This window comes from Zea mays, chromosome 4 (genome assembly GCF_902167145.1).
Source record: "Zea mays cultivar B73 chromosome 4, Zm-B73-REFERENCE-NAM-5.0, whole genome shotgun sequence".
NCBI classification, from domain to species: Eukaryota; Viridiplantae; Streptophyta; class Magnoliopsida; order Poales; family Poaceae; genus Zea; species Zea mays.
In genome coordinates, this window is record NC_050099.1 from 178,670,757 (window position 1) to 178,687,970 (window position 17,214).

Sequence of the window (17,214 nt, forward strand, 5' to 3'; positions counted from 1 at the left end):
GAAACTTAGCCATTGCGGTAGAGATAGCAACACTTAGACAAAACCTAGTTTGCACATTCTAGTTTGACTATTTGCATAGGTTTTGCTCTAGGGATTTAATTGTGGCCTAGTTTAGCGAAAGTTTTAGAAGTCCTAATTCACCCCCCGTCTTAGGCGTCACCCGTTTCCTACAATATCCACCTCCACCCCTATTCGACTCTACGGTGTCTAGATCCGTCTTGAGTGGCCTGCCGATCCCAAGACGACCCTAGGATCTCACCCCTCCGGGGGGAGGCAAGATCTAGTTGTCCATCCAAAACCTCTTCCTCGAATTGATCTCTTAATTCCTAGGCGACTTCACGTCGTCTGGGGACGCCCCGGGTGACCTGTCGACCCAGAGCACCTTAAGATATTTCCCCCCAAGGGGACGGGATCTAGATTCCAGCAAGAAGGAGGAAGACGGCTCTGTCGCCAGGTCGCGGACCGTCCGGCCCTAGGGCGCGGACGGTCCGGCCGTCAGACAGGGAACCCTAGCCTCGCGACAGGTCGCGGACCGTCCGCGCATGACCAGAGAGCACCGCCGCTGGTTCTTGTTGAGTGATTGACGCCCTAAAAAAGTGTCAACAGAAATACAACAATTTTTTTTGCAGAAATTGGTGTGAAATGTTCCTTCTCCGCATTTTGATTTGAGTTACATCGGTAATTTACCTATATACTAGATTAGAATAATTACCGTGATTCCGGTACAAGTATAGACACAAGTTTAAATTCAGCATAAGCCGAAGAGAGCAAAAAAAATGGTGAGTAAAACAATGTCCTTTAATTTCGTCGCAGGCTGTTTACAGCAGTTTCAAGAGACTCTTCAGTCTTCACATCCTTCTTGTATCACTACATATTCAGTTAGATTTCTAACTATTGATCATCATACCCTCTATTTCGAGTTCCCCACTCGAAATAAAAATAGTGAGAGTGGCTCTCCAGAGTGCATGCGAAATATATAGAAATTGTCGGAGGATGAAAAGATATGTAGGAAGTGATTTTCACTTAAATGTCTCTTCAGTTGAGTATATTTAGCGAGAGTGGACTCGATAAAGACTATTGAGGACGCGCTTTTATAGAAAGCAGAAAGGAAAAGAAAGCATCTTTTATGTACAAAGCAGAAAGGAAAAGAAAGCAGAATATTACGGTGCTGAGGATGGGGATTTCCACTGGTGTAAAACAACCCCAGATTTGAGACGGTACAGTGAAAATTAGCGGTAGTTGGATTTATTTTTATCTTATATAGTGTTCGGTTGTCAATATTTTTCCTGGCGCAGATGGCGTGAAGGTCAACTTTGGCTGGGACGACGATAAATCACCACAGGTTATTGCTGTCCACAAGGCAATTAATCTAGCGAACTGGCGATAAATAAAATCCAAAAGCGAAAAATACAAAGCGACGTCCCGGCCCGGCCCCGCACGCACGGCACTTCCCAGCGATTTCCTCGTCCTCTCTCTCTCTCTCTCTCTCGCGCTCCCTCTCCCACTCGACGGAGGAGAAAGGGGGGAAAGCAATCGGAAGCGCGAGCCGGCGAGCGAGATGGGCGCCGGGAGCAGCCGCGCGGACGCGCCGTCGCGGCGCCGGGCGCGCCTCGGCCTCGGAGGGTGCTTCGGGACCCGATCCTCCTCCTCCCCAGCCGCCGCCGCCGAAGCGCACGACGGCGGGAGCTTCACCTTGGCCGGGTCCTCCTCCTCCAGCGCTATCGAGGTACTAGTCCCGGTACCCGCGCTGCGTCGTCGTCTGGCGTCCCGGGATGCCGGAGGGCGCCGGTAGCTCCGGCACCGGGGGCCGGAGTCCAGGCGTCGGCTGCGGATTAGTCTGTAACGGAGGTGCGGATTCGCCGCGCGGAATCGATGGTCGTGGGCTCGTGGCTCCCGAGTCCCGGACAGCTTCCCGCTAGGTGGTGAGATTGGAGAGCGTGGGGATTAGTCTCTGACGAGGTGCGGATTCGCATAGCTGATAGCTGTATGGGGGGCCAAGCAGAAACTTGATTACTTTTGGAGGTTTGAGGTGGTAGTACTGCTCTTGTTCGGTTATCGTATGATATGATGATAAGTCTGGGGCGGCTAGCTAATGCTCTGAAACTTTCGTGGTCCTTCAACCTTCACTGATTCATTACATATATCTCGGACTTGAAAAGCATAGCTAATTGCGTTTGGTCTTATCATGCGCCCTTCCATCACGCACATGACTGTAGAATGGATGGCTCCCAAAGTTCATATGTGCATTAAGGCCTTGTTGGGTTGCATGGTGATTGGAAGGGATTAAATCCATTTCTATTTAATTTTGACTAGCAGGGGATTTAATTCCTGTCAATCCACCCCTAACCCGAACAAGCCTAAGGGGCTGGGCCTCGAAGTGACAAATTAAAGCAATTTTGTGGAATCTGGAACGTTTTGTGTGTTTTTCCTGGTGTTTTCTGTTAGCGATACACTGCATTTTGTCCCCATGCACTGTTTCCATGCTGGTATTTGATGTCAGCAAGGTATTGTCTACAGGTACAATCAGGGCGACCAGTACGTGCCCTGAATTTTCAGGCTTCTCTAGCTGCTAAGGATCTCCAGATTTCCACCGCGTCAAGTCCAAGGCTGCATTCCTCTTCAAGTACCATAAGCCATCACCTCAGATTCAATCACCTCAATTGCCATGAAAACAAGGAAGATGGCCTGGGGACTGAAAATGCTGAAACAAGTGGCCTTGAAAGCTCATCTAGGAAGGCTGTCATGGTTAGGGGAAGTTTCAGTAATGAAGCTGTTAATAGTGATATGTCAGGAGAAGGGATAAGTTTTATAGGATCAGAGCTGGAAAATATTCCTAGCACAGTCTCCACTAATGAAACTGGTGGCTCAGCCGCTGAATCTGGTTTGGGCCCCTCATTGATGGCATCTGAAAGGATCATGTCTGACTTAGAAGGAGAGGTATCTCCGCAAGGGACCTCATCCACAACTGCCATGACAAGTGAAAGATCAGATGTATCTCAAGCTAGCTTAACATCTATGTTTCCTAACTCTTCAATTGCATCATCTGTGATTGTGGAACCAATGCCAGATCCAATCTCTACCAGGGCAGATGTCCCCATATTCAGTGGGCCACATGGTGAGCCTGGAGGGAGTATATTACATGATGACATGATGAGCATTTTCTCAAATGACGGTCTAGGACGCTCTAGGGATTCTAGCAGCAGTGAAACAAGGAGGAGTCACAGAAGGATTCTATGGGACACGTTTTCCAGGCGTGGCTCAAGAGGTTATCCAGAATTTGATGCTGATGACCTCGGATTTTACAGCACATGGCTAGACCTTGGTGATGACATTTTTGAAGAGTTGGGGGAATCAAGATATTTTCATCGCAGGCGACATGGTTCGATCAGAGTAAGCCAGTATTCAAGATCCCGGGTAATTGTTATGCCTGCTTTGCCGTATATTTTTCCTGATATGGATTTTGCTGATCCATCTCATGGTCACACCTTTTTTTTTGTTACAGATTAGGGAGCATCGCCGTGCTGTTTTTGATAGTGGTAATGAACAAGGCACTGCTGCATGTCCTTTGGGGATTCATCAAACTGGCCGATGCACATGTGATTCTTTCTTGGTTGCTGAAGAATCTAGTGCCCGAGCAAGTATATCAAGAATTGTCATGTTAACTGAAGCGTTATTTGAGGTATTCTTTCTTTTGCGTTCGGGGCAGGGGTTCGGGGGTTTTCTCGACCTGTGTGAGAAGGTCTTCTTCTTAATACAATGCCCGGGGGCTGTCTTACCCCCCGCAGGTCGAGTTTTTTTTTCTTTTGCGTTCATTTTATTATCATTAACATTAACATTCTATATGATGATGACATAATAAGTGGCATAACAGAGAATATAGGGGGCATAATCTTTTAACTGTTGTTGTGTGTTTGATGATGTTTTATCATTTGCATATGGTATTCTAACAACTTTTAAGACTAAACTCCAGTTCCAGACTTTAGTCTTTTAATGTTATAACCTACTCTGGCCAATTTGAATTGGTGTTAATCATGTTTTGCTGTAGTTTTGAAATTGCATAACTTTCACCAAAAAAACATGAGTATAAGATGCCAGAAGAACAAACTAGTACCCCCAAAAAAAACTTAGGTCACTTCATGATAACCGATTTTTTGTGAGTCCAATGCACATAAAGAAAGTTTGGAGACGATCATTTGATGGTCCAGGCATGCTCGAAGCACAGCAAATAGAACATTTCTAAAAGTAAAGTTGTACATTCCTTATGAAAATTCAGAGGAAATTGTTGGCAGTGTATGAACTATGGAATCCATTGCTATTGTCGTGTTTTCGTTATACTACTAGTTACTACTCTAGCTATGTAGTGATGGCCTACACAATTCTTTTCAGGTGTTGGATGAAATTCACCGTCAACCTGCATCACTTTCACTTTCCATGGTCTCTGTTCAGGCTCCTGAATCTGTAGTCAATTCGTTGCCGTGCAAGAGCTACAAAAAGCTAGAGGCACCCCAACGCAGTGATGATATGGAACAGTGAGCTTCTCATCATTATAACCTCTATAAATTTCCTAAGACGTATATATTTTGCAGAAGAAAACAGATCCATACCGATAAGATTTGTATCGTACATTCTTCATTATAATTGTGAGAGTTGATTTGAAAGGAAAACACTTTCCTCTAGGATATTTTGGTATCTCAACAGCTGCGACCACCACGCACAGTGTAGCTGCCTGCTGGCTAGCCCTGTTCCTTTTGTTTTCCACTCCCCCCACCCCACCCCACACACACAGAGACTTTTGGGGGTTTCTGAGATGCTGAATGTAGCATATCATTGTTCTTTCTCGTCAGGTGCCATATCTGCCTAACTGAATATGAGGATGGAGACCAGATACGAATTCTTCCTTGCAAGCACGAGTTCCACCTGCAATGTGTTGACAAATGGCTGAAAGAAATACACAGGTATCCATCCTGATTTGGTTTGTTCAGTTCTGCTATGCATTTGAATACTGGCACAGGAAGCATTTGGGATCCCCTTCCTCAACGTTTCCTGTCGTCGCACTGCTGCAGGGTGTGCCCTCTGTGCCGCGGAGACGTCTGCGAAGTCGCCTCGTGAAGACCTTGGCGCTGCCATCCCTTCCTCACGGCACCGGCAGATAGCGCATCCCCCGCCTGCTCCGTTGTTGAAGCTGGTTTGGTCAGGCAACGGCGATCACGTCCCGTCAATCTGGGCGTCCCTGCCGAAGAGCGTGGCCAGATCCTGCGACCAATGCGTCGCTGTTCCTGCCATCAACTTTTTAAGATACCGAGACTGTATATAGCTCTTGTAGCCTCTCCGTGTATGACAACCTGTACATATATATGTAAATTCTAGATTCCAATGTCCATTATTTTGTCCTACATTCAGATCTTATTCTCGCAGCCCTGATGCTCAAACTAGCTTTACCAGAATCTGTCAACACCTCTTCAACTATAAAAAGGTATAATTATTGCAGAATGACCCCAAATATCAGACGCTTCCGATTAAGAGAATTCGATTCAAATCTAGAAAGGCAACAGCTGAATCTTTTCCAAATAACAGAATTTTATCCAAATCTAGAAAGGAACAAACTGAAACATTTGGGTCACAAAAATACTGATTTATTTTGGCAGGGGCCGCGCGGACGCGTACCCCCTCAATCACAAATTATGACATCCACTCTCCCAGTTGGGGAGATGGTAGATCAGCGCATCCACCAAGTGCAATGTGGACCACTAATCTAGACCATGGGTCTTCTTGAACACCCATCGATCCTGTCCAGGTAAGTATGAAACTCTGTTGTCCCTGGGCGTCCTTATATAGCCACCCCAACCTTGCTGTGCGTCTCTAGTGCGCCCAGGTGGGACTAATCCCCGCGGATCTCTGGCTCCTCCGCAGCGTCGCTCGCTCTGCCGTTGCCCGTTGGATCCCGCCCGGACTGGACTGCCGAGGGAGGGAGACATGACGCGGCACGGCGATGCGCTACCCGGGCCACCCGGGTGCAGATAGACTGGGCCGACGACAGGAAGCGTCAGAAGGGGCGGCCAGCCTGGTTGTAGGCCCATTTTCTAGTGGGCATCTGAAATTCCCCTCTCTGAGTCTCTCTCCCCCTATACTGCCTCTCTCGATTCCCCGAAAGCGAGTTTGTATCACACTGGTGAATCAATAGAAGATTGACAGGTTTCATGAAGTCGTGTTTGTTACTCCATCTACTTAGATATCCGTACTACTGGAATGTCAGTTTAATCATCCGACTGTGCTGATGGAGTACTATTTAATCAATGAGAAATTCATGATGCCCAGGTCTGATGTCTAAAACTCTATATATGAGATATTTAGCAGATCAAAATAAACGAATGTTAGAACATATAACATCTTTTTTTAAACAAAGTATTGGTACAAACATGAACGGTCTGCCTTGGCGCCATCTTTGAGCCGAGCTGTTGTAATTCTGTAGCACACGGGGGTATGCGATCTTATCAAGGAAAATTAAATGCAGGAAATGTAAAATTTGAATTTGTTCTCAAATCGATACACTAAAATGTTTGTTTCTAGTGATGTAAATGTGGTCGGCTGAGTGGTCAGCGGCTCCAATTACTCTTGTGGGGTCGGCTGTGTCCAGACAACTTAGGATTCAGCCAAGGGCAAAAAGGCCAAAACAACCCCTTTATGAGTAGCTCGTGGCTGCTTTGTTTTCCAGAGGAAGTAACAAGCACTAGCTCATTTGCAAAATACCAGAGAAAGGTAGCTAGGCTTAGAGAGAGGATAGGGAGATTGAGAGAGGCACCAATCCACAAACTTGAGGGAGTGATTCGGGGATCCGGAGCATCTCCTCATTTGTGACTACCACCACTTGTATTCTTGATCTTCGTAGTGGAGTTTTGCTCGCCGTCGTCCGTGGGTTTTCTCTCCGCAAGGAGTTTCCAACGTAAATCCATGTGTCTTCACTTGGTGTGGTATTTTACTTGTCGTATTTGTTGTTTGTTCATCATATTGCTTGCTATTGGAGCCATATGCCCATATCTCAAGTTTATGTTATATGGTCATGTTGACATGAGGGGCATATATGTGTTCTTTGATATATTAGTGATCAGTTGATGGGGTTGATGTTGTAGTGAGCTGATTGTTGTGCATATAGTGTTGTTGTACTGTTGGACAGTTTGTGGTTGCTTAATTTGAAGCTTCGGTGCTTCTATTCGGTTCACACACAAGGTGCTCGATGAATTGCTATTGACAACTTAGCTTGCTGGTTTCTGGCCCGCTTCCGCTACGTCCGGCCCTCAGATGTAAAAATCATATGAGATAGTTCTTTTTAGATAAAAAATGTGATATTAACGACTCTTAATACATGGCATTAAAAGCCAATAATAATTGTCAATGGATACGACATCATGAAAGGGAAATGTGCCCTTGTGCAATTTCTAGTATGTTTTAGTGATTAAGTGCTCAACACATTTAATTAAGTTCCTTTGTGCTAAATGAAGAGAGAAGTGCAAAACAAAGAGAATGTATGTTTCTAGATTTAGTACATTGGATTTTGTGTACTAACATATATGGTCTAAGTGCTGGAAACAGAGAAAAGAAGAGAAGAAAAGAAATGCAAAAGAGTTGGCTGAGTACAGCCAAAGTTCAGCTCGGTCTGGCACACCGGACTGTCCGGTGGTGCACCGGGCAGTGTCCGGTGCGCTAGGCTGAACTCCGGTGATCAGGCCGCTCTCGGGAAAGTTTGGCGGCGTACGACTATAATTCATTGGACTGTCTGGTGGTGCACCGGACTGCCCGGTGAGCCAACGGCCGCCAGCGCAACGTCGGCCGCGCAATCTGCGGGCGACGCGTAGCCCGCGTCAACGGTCGGCAGGGGGCACCGGACAGTGTCCGGTGTGCCAACTGCCACAAAACTGCAACGGTCGGCTGCGCCAGAATTGGAAGGAGATCGCGCACCGGACATGAACAGTGGCTGTCCGGTGGTGCACCGGACTGTCCGGTGCGCCACCCGACAGAAGGCAAGAATTGCCTTCCTTGTTGGCCTCCAACGGCTCCTAGCTACCTTGGGGCTATAAAAGGAACCCCTAGGCGCACGGAGGAGACACCCAAGCACACTCTAAGCATTCCAAGACTTCTAGTCCTCACTTTCACGCAATCGTTCATCGTTCTTGAGATTGGAGCACTTTTCAAGTTGTAAACTCCCTGCGCGTGTTTTATGTGCTCATCTTCTAACTTGTGTGCGTGTTTGCGGTGTGGATTTAATTCTAGTGTGCGTTGCTCTTCCCAACCTTACTCCGTGCTTTCATTGTGATCTTTGTTGTAAGGGCGAGAGACTCCAACTTGTGGAGATTCCTCGCAAACGGGAAAAAGAGATAAGCAAAGAAAAGTCGTGGTATTCAAGTTGATCATTGGATCACTTGAGAGGGGTTGAGTGCAACCCTCGTCCATTGGGACACCACAACGTGGAAGTAAGCAAGTGTTACTTGGCCGAACCACGGGATAAAATCGCGTGTCTCTTGTGTTGATCTCTTTGTGATTGTCTTGGCCACAAGAACTCGCTTCGCAACTACTTAGTCTCACTAACATTTGTATAACCAAGATTTGTGGCTATTAGTTGTTGAATTTTACAGGATCACCTATTCACCCCCCTCTAGGTGCTCTCAATTGATATCGGAGTCATTCTCTTCACGTAAGGGACTAATCTCCCGATGAGATGGATCCTAAAGGAAAGGGGATGGTGGTCAACGACAAGGAAAAGGAGTCCTTCCTCAACGAGCCTAGAGACGACAAGCCCACTGACTCTAGCTCGAGTCATAAGAAGAAGGATGGGAAGAAGAAGAGGCGCATCAAGAAGATCGTCTACTACGACAGCGATGAATCTTCTTCTTCACCAAGAGACGACGACGACGAGAAAAAGAATTCGGTTAATTCAAATTATTCATTTGATTATTCTCGTATTCCTTTTAATTCCAATGCTCATTTGCTTTCAATTTCTCTTGGTAAACCTCCATATTTTGATGGAGAGGACTACGCTTTTTGGAGTCACAAAATGCGTAGTCACCTATTTTCTCTCCATCCTAGTATATGGGAGATAGTTGAAAATGGAATGCAATTTGATAGTACGGATAACACTATGTTTATTAATGAGCAAATTCATAAAAATGCACAAGCTACCACTGCTTTGCTAGCATCCTTGTGCAGGGATGAGTACAACAAGGTGAGCGGCTTGGACAATGCCAAGCAAATCTGGGACACCCTCAAAATATCACATGAGGGAAACGACGCCACCATGATCACCAAAATAGAGTTGGTGGAAGGCGAGCTGGGAAGGTTCGCTATGATCAGGGGAGAGGAGCCAACACAGACGTACAACAGGCTCAAGACCCTGGTCAACAAGATTAGGAGCTATGGGAGCACGAGATGGACGGACCACGACGTCGTCTGACTTATGCCCAGGTCCTTCACTGTTATTGACCCTCATCTTGTGAACCTCATCCATGAAAATCCCAGGTACACAAAGATGACGCTCGAGGAGATACTCGGAAAATTTGTGAGCGGGCGCATGATAGTCAAGGAGGCAAGGTATGTTGATGGTGCATTAAACGGCCCCATGCCTATCTACGAGCCGCAGCCCGTTGCACTCAAGGCAACAAGCAGCAGGGAGGCGCTACCTAGCAAGGTGGCACAAGTTGAGGCTGCCGGGCTAAACGAAGATGAGATGGCTCTAATCATCAAACATTTCAAGACCGCGCTAAAAGGACGCAAGGAGTATCCCAACAAGAGCAAAGCAAAGGGAGAGCGCTTCTGCTTCAAATGCGGTAAGACTGGTCACTTTATTGCAAACTGTCCCGATAATGATAGTGACCAGGGACAAGAAAAGAGCGGGAAGAGGGAGAAGAAGAAGGCCTACAAGAAGGTGAAGGGTGAGGCGCATCTTGGCAAGGAATGGGATTCGGACTGCTCTTCCTACGACTCCGATGACGAAGGACTTGCTACCTCAGCCTTCAACAAGTCCTCGCTCTTCCCCAACAAACGCCATACTTGCCTCATGGCAAAAGAGAAAAAGGTAAGCGTTCGAGAAACCCCTAAGTATACTACTTCAAGTGATGATGATTCTAGTGATGATGAAGTAGATTATACCGATTTATTTAAGGGTTTAGATAGAGCTAAAGTAGAAAAGATTAATGAGTTGATTGATGCTTTAAATGAAAAAGATAGACTGCTAGAGAGGCAAGAGGACATTTTGTATGAGGAACATGACAAATTTGTTAGTGTTCAAAAGTCTCTTACCTTAGAGATTAAAAGGAATGAATTACTATCTTTCGAGTTAACTACTTGCAATGAATCTATCTCTAGCTTAAAGACCTTGAATGATGGTTTAAATGCTAAACTAGAGGTAGCAAATAAATTAAGTTCATGTGTAGAACATGTTGTAATTTGCAATAGATGCAAGGATTTTGATATCAATGCTTGTGATGAACATCTTGCGTCCATTGCTAAATTAAATGATGAGGTGGCAAGTCTTAATGCTCAACTTAAGACTTGCAAGGTTAATTTTGATAAGCTAAAATTTGCTAGGGATGCATACACAATTGGTAGACACCCCTCTATTAAGGATGGACTTGGCTTTCGAAAGGAAGCCAAGAACTTAATAAGCCAAAGGGCTCCCATTCCCATCAAGGAGAAAGGGAAGGTCCCTATGGCTAGTAGTAATCAAAAGAATCATGCTTTCATGTATAATAGGAAAATTGTTAGTCACAATAGGAGATATGATCATGATGCTTGTGATTCACATGTTATGTTTGCTTCAAGTTCCAATTTTAATGGTAGGCCTAGAAGAAATTTTGTGTCTCATGCTCCTAAGAAAATGTGTAATAAACCTACTATCACAGAACCTCCCAAGTTATCGGGCCCACATGCACCTGTCCTTGTCTCAAAGACCTCAAACGACTATGCATGTGCACCAAACAACTTAACAGGATCTGTCCGAGTGCCCCGAGGACCCCGGATAAACGACTTACCGCCAAGATCGCAAGATTAAGTAAACACAAATCACACACCAACATTTGCAGCGGAAATAAATTCTTTATTGCAAAATGATTACATGTTACAATAAGTTTACATTATACAATTATCGGAGTGATTACAAAAGAAAATGATTAAATAGAATTACAATTTAAAATGTATAAAATATTTATAAGTTTTAAAATACATGTTAACTTAAGTGACAATCCTCAATAGAGAAACTAAAGACGGGATATACTTATAGAAGAAGGCCGAGCCCACCGGCACTTAGCACCATCCACAACAGAACAAAATTACAACCTGAAAAACAACAAGGAATAAAACCCTGAGTACGCAATTACTCAGCAAGACTTACCCGACTAAAGAAAAGACTCTCAAGGGTATGCTGGTTTGTTGGGAATCAAGGTAAAGCTCATCAAATTTCAAAGACTCGTTTTTGCAGAAAAGCTTACTAGTAGTGGATCCTTATGCCAAACTTTTACTTCACAAATTAAGTACTTTTCCTGAATTTAGATTTACCTAATCTAGAGCATTCACTTATCCTACACTAAATTCATTTTAGCATCTTTAGTTTCACTTGTTATCTATGATGAGGGTCGAAGATCCAGTCTTCATATCCGAGAAGTTCGGCGATTCGAATCGATTAATACCCAGCTGGGGATCTCCAACCACACGACATATGTAGCACTTAACCCTTGCATATGTCAACTCGCCACCAGGTTTCTCAAGACCAGAACGGGTCCCCGCCAACCGAGAGCTCAGTACCCCACCATCCAGCCTCTTGCCAGGTGGATACACGATACTCTCGCCATCTCTCCACTCCCATTGCGGGCCGGTCTTTCTGGTATTGGTCCAGTCGAGGCTAAGCTTACCCATGACGAGGCATGTGGCCAGTTAAAGGGTCCTAGATCAGCAGGCCAACAATCGGAACGGTCCTTAAGCGACACAGACGGGCGACCTTTCCTGCTCAAAGTTTGGTCTCATATTAAGTTATTTCTGAAAACCTGGTACCTGCCAGAGGTACCCTACTGAAATGATGAAGTCATCAAGGCCTTTGATACCTTCATCACTCTAGCCTCTTTTCTTTATAAAAACATGATTCATAGATCAAAACATTTTGTTCTTAGTCTATGAGCATACTAAGCACATCTAGCTTTTTAAAACAGGTATCAAGGATGGTAATCAATATTTCAAGAAAGTTATGCAACAAAGGTTTAATCATTCAACTCCTACCACCTAATGCATCATATAAGTGATAAAAGTTTAAAAACAGTAAGGAGGTGGCAAATGCACCGGGGCTTGCCTGAGATAACACTAAGTTAGTGTTGTTAGATGACATCCGATTAGGGAGCATCTCTCGTCCTGGTACTTGACCAGATCATCCAAGCTTCAGGTTCGTTCACCAGCATCATTTTGGGATCAACTCGGCTCTTGTCGTCCACATCACGTGATCAATTAGCGAATCTGAATGATATGCATAATGCACATGTATGAACATAGGAAGGAATAATAAGGCTAAACGATGTCACAAGGAAGAAAATTCAATATTAAAGGCAAGACCTCACCAATATACATAATCAAACATGAGAGAAAATCTACACAATCATGATCCTCGAGTTAATCAGACCTAATTCAAACATTAGGCAACGTAACTAAACACAAGCCTTAAGCTAAAGCATAACATCGATAGGTTACTACTCGTAGACTTATCAATTTCGGATACTTAACTTAGGTTTATGAATAGAAGTATTTCAACTAGTCCTTAGAACTACCAATCTAACCTATTAGGCATAACACATCAACCAAACAAATTATTACACCATTCGATCAAGCAACTAATCATTATCAAGATCATAGACATTTGTAAGACTAAGCAATAAAGGGTAACATCACGGATGGACGAGAGAAGTGCTAAATTTTACTACTTGCATTACTATTTCATTATGCACATAAAAGGCCTAAATAGTCACTAACTCAAATACATTCACCAAGGCATTTACTTCCTTCTCAAAAATGCTAAAGTCTAAAACAAGCATTAAGAAAGAAAATAAACAACCATTTGCCACTACAAGACTTCATTAATCAAGACAAGAACTAACCAAATATAGGTATCCTCACAAAAGAAATACAAGTAATCATTTCATACTTGCTGAATTTGGACAGCAGAACAGCAACTACTTGTTTAGTTCATAACTCACACGATATTCATCCAAAAATGATAAACTATGACTTTCTGGAAAGCTTAGAAAGTCCTCTATAACTCTTATATTATCATCACAACATGATCCGACAGCTTGAAAGGTCAAACAATGCTAAACTTTAATTCTGTCCAGATTTGGACAGAATTCGGCTCTTCACTTCAAAAATCCATAACTGGAGTTTCAGAAATCCAAATCAGGTGATCCTAGACTTTTTAGAAATCTAATAGAATTGTCTATAATTCATTTATAATCATCTCAAGGTGATTCAATGTGTATCGAAGTCAGTTAATACAAACAAACATTGCTGTCCAGATTTGGACAGATTCAGACTCTATAGTTCAAACAACTGTAACTTGGTCTCTAGACCACCAAAAAGGGTGCTCCAAAATTTGTTGGAAAGCTTAAGCAAAGTACTACAATTCTCCTATAATTACTAAGAGTTGATTCTCAGTTTAACTTAGGCAAACAAGGTCATTTTCGAAATCTGTACAAAATCTGGACAGATTCTGAAACTGGACTTGGAAAAATCATAACTTCTAAACTACAAGACCTATAGTCATGAAATTTTAGCACAAGCAAGATAAAGGAGTTATCTATAACTTTTATATATAACACTATCACAGAAAACATGATTTACTTTACTAAACTAGCTGTATAATTAAAACTGGACATGCAGTCCCAAACAACAAGCATTCCATTCAGCTCCTATAATTATCATGTGTTGTTCAAACAACAAGTGTTAACATGTTCTTTGTATAAGTAACTTAACCATAAACAAAACTCTATCCTTTATGATTTATTAACACAATCATATCAATGCATATATATTCACCAAGCATATTTCATACAATATATCATCACACCTATCACTAGACAAGAGAATCATCGATCATATCCTAATCAATCCACCATACACGCTAACTAGTGAGGATAGCCTAAGAGCTCACCATGACTAAAGTTGACTCGATCGGCACTAAACGACCACGACAGCCGATTCAATCCTTTCACCCAGCAGCTAGTAAGCGACGGACGTGCTATGTTTCTTCTTCACCCAGATTCCACGGATTTCGCTCCTCAACACACATAGGCACATAAACACAATCTACATTAGCAAATAGACGTCGATCGATGAAATGACAAAGCAAGAATGAAATCTCACCGAGGGTCGATGGTGTCGTGGATGGGCTGCACAAAATACCAAACATCCCACGACGCTAATAGGGTTGTCCATGACACGGTACTCCACTTGGACATTTTATCAAACACCATACGGGTGCGGATGGTGCGGGATATGGTGCGGGATTACCGGAGGATGTCCGGCAGCGAGGGGCTGCTACAGATAAGTGCGCAACCGTGGGAAAAACAGAGAGGCGCTGACCTGCTGCAGGAAAGGAGGCGGTCTGCAGGCACGACCAAGTTGAAACCGAGCAAAGGATGGGCGAGCTCGGACTGACGACGAACTCCATGACAGGGGGATAGGAACGGCGAGAAGGGAGGGCGCTGGACAGAGGGCAGGGGCGAGCTCCAGAGAGGGGCATCGGCCATGGGAGGGAGCACGACGTGTGCTGCAGGAAGGGGAGAGAGCTCGGCTGGGCACCATAGCAAGAGGAGGATGGGGAGGGCTGGAGTGCGGACCTGGGAGGGGCGAGCACCAGGGAGCTGTGGCCGGTGGTGGAGGCTGGCGTGGGGAGGGAGGAAGAAAGCTCCCTGCTGGAGAACACACATCGTGAGGGAGATTTGAGATGGGGATAAGGGAGAGAGAGAGAGTTAGGCGGTGGAGAGATGAGAGAAAATTCAGAATTTTCTTCTCCCAATTTTTTCAACAAAATAAGCCACAAAATATTAAATCCAAAATTAGGGTCTGATCGGGATATAATTGAATCGGATCACTACGAACTCGTTCGACAGTACATGAGATAAGGTTTAAAGGAGATGTTGATAGATTAAATTGAACAACATCAGGGTCGGTACATTAAGACCTTGCTTGATTTGATTTGATTCAAAACCAATAATTCATCCACAGTCTGAGCAGGGAAAACAGATTAATTATGAATACTGGGTCCCGGCAGTAATTATATCAACCCGATTTAATTTTGCAACACTTCTTTCGTCGAGTTCTAATAATATTTACTTGGGCCAAAATCACAAGAGTGGGTCGGGATTCCAAATTCATGTTCTCTTAATCCATAAATTTTAAATAGACACTAGGCTTGACATTTCGCGAAATAAATACGCGAGATCGTTACAACATCGAAATTGTGATCCATTCGGAAGCGACGTCACGCAACGTTCACGTGGGCTAGAGGTTGTGCGCTGTCCAGGCACCGGTTAGCACCAGCCACGCGCCACGATGCCAGGCCACAGAGAGACACGTGCAACGCAAGCATGAAAGAATTTAAAACCAAGTTTAGGAACCAGATCCGATTTCAAGAATTTAGAGTTTGGGGCAAGACGTCGATGGCTCAACCCAAACGATACTGGATTCGATGTTTCGAAAGATTACTGAAATCTGAATTTTTTTCGAAATAATTTAGGACAATTTAAACAGATGGAGACAGGCACAATATTCAAATCGTGATAGACAAAAATGATTAAAATTTAGTGACATTTACATTCACCGCTATCACGTGTTAACGTCCGCACTCGTGGTCGAGTAGATGATAAACACCTGGGGTGTTACACCTACCACTGTCTTTCATGCTTGCAACACTATGTTTATACTTTCATGTAAAAATGAAAAGGTGGTTGCTAGAAAATTGGGATCCAAATGCAAAGGAGACAAGGCTTGCATTTGGGTACCAAAAGCTATTGTGACTAACCTTGTAGGACCCAACAAGAGTTGGGTACCTAAAACCCAAGCCTAATTTGTCTTGCAGGTTTATGCATCCGGGGGCTCAAGCTGGATTATCGACAACGGATGCACAAACCACATGACGGGGGAGAAGAAGATGTTCACCTCCTACGTCAAGAACAAGGATTCCTAGGATGCAATTATATTTGGATATGGGAATCAAGGCAAGGCCAAAGGTTTGGGAAAAATAGCCATCACAAGCGAGCACTCTATTTCCAATGTATTTTTAGTAGAGTCGCTAGGCTATAATCTCCTGTCTGTAAGTCAATTGTGCCACATGGGCTACAATTGTTTGTGTACAAATGTTGATGTATCTGTCTTTAGAAGGAGTGATGGTTCATTCGCGCTTAAGGGTGTACTAGATGGCAAACTCTACTTAGTTGATTTTTCGAAAGAAGAGGCCGATCTAGATGCATGCTTAATCGCTAAGACTAGTATGGGCTGGCTGTGGCATTGCCGTCTAACACATGTTAGGATGAAGAACCTTCACAAACTTCTAAAGGGAGAGCATGTGTTAGGACTAACCAATGTATGCTTCGAAAAGGATAGACCTTGTGCAGCTTGTCAGGCAGAAAAACAGGTGGGAAGCACTCATCACAACAAGAATGTGATGACAACATCAAGACCACTGGAGCTACTACATATGGACCTCTTCGGACTCGTCGCCTACCTAAGCATCGGGGGAAGTAAGTATGGTCTTGTTATTGTTGATGATTTTTCTCGCTTCACTTGGGTGTTCTTTTTGCAGGATAAATCAGAAACCCAAGAGACCCTTAAGTGCTTTCTAAGGCGGCTCAAAACAAATTTGAGCTCAAGGTGAAAAAGATAATAAGCGACAACGGGTCCGAGTTCAAGAATCTGCAAGTGGAGGAGTACCTTGATGAGGAAGGCATCAAGCACGAATTCTCCGCTCCCTACACACCACAGCAAAATGGTGTGGTAGAGAGGAAGAACATGATGCTTATCGACATGGCGAGGACGATGCTTGGAGAGTTCAAGACGCCTAGCGATTTTGGTCGGAAGTTGTGAACACAGCCTGCCACGCCATAAACCGGCTCTACCTTCATCGGCTCCTCAAGAAGACCTCCTACGAACTCCTTACCGGGTAGAAGAGGCCTTGCAAGATCCGGACTGGGTGTT

The 17,214-nt window shown here is 44.2% G+C and overlaps 1 protein-coding gene, 1 long non-coding RNA gene and 1 other non-coding gene across 4 annotated transcripts; 1 reads left to right on the forward strand and 2 right to left on the reverse strand.

Moving 5' to 3' along the window:
* Window positions 1-1,418: 1,418 nt before the first annotated feature.
* On the forward strand, window positions 1,419-5,444 carry LOC100501846 (putative RING zinc finger domain superfamily protein). 2 transcript variants are annotated; one of them, XM_008679501.4, is made up of 6 exons: window positions 1,419-1,726; window positions 2,518-3,414; window positions 3,503-3,679; window positions 4,387-4,529; window positions 4,845-4,955; window positions 5,064-5,444. In XM_008679501.4, exons 1-6 carry the CDS (start codon window positions 1,559-1,561, stop codon window positions 5,107-5,109), a joined length of 1,542 nt encoding a protein of 513 aa, XP_008677723.1. In that variant the 5' UTR covers window positions 1,419-1,558; the 3' UTR covers window positions 5,110-5,444. The 2 variants fall into 2 exon arrangements, with proteins under 2 accessions (XP_008677723.1, NP_001183423.1); NM_001196494.1 differs by having other exon boundaries at window positions 1,451-1,726; window positions 2,518-3,390; window positions 5,064-5,392.
* A 197-nt stretch (window positions 5,445-5,641) lies between these two features.
* Window positions 5,642-5,802, reverse strand: LOC111591372 (U1 spliceosomal RNA). The gene has a single exon (XR_004858009.1). It is a non-coding gene; the product is annotated as a U1 spliceosomal RNA (small nuclear RNA).
* Window positions 5,803-11,082: 5,280 nt separating this feature from the next.
* On the reverse strand, window positions 11,083-14,946 carry LOC100279005 (uncharacterized). The gene is made up of 3 exons (NR_169175.1): window positions 14,171-14,946; window positions 12,326-12,486; window positions 11,083-11,322 (listed from the first exon to the last, which is right to left on the reverse strand). It is a non-coding gene; the product is annotated as an uncharacterized lncRNA (long non-coding RNA).
* Window positions 14,947-17,214: the final 2,268 nt, after the last annotated feature.

Excerpts from the sequence above, each read along its gene's own strand:
- LOC100501846 (XM_008679501.4), top strand. The coding sequence starts at position 1,559 with ATGGGCGCCGGGAGCAGCCGCGCGGACGCGCCGTCGCGGCGCCGGGCG. Across the intron at positions 1,727-2,517 it reads CCTCCTCCAGCGCTATCGAG|GTACAATCAGGGCGACCAGT; the intron begins GTACTAGTCCCG and ends TATTGTCTACAG. Across the intron at positions 4,956-5,063 it reads TGGCTGAAAGAAATACACAG|GGTGTGCCCTCTGTGCCGCG; the intron begins GTATCCATCCTG and ends GCACTGCTGCAG.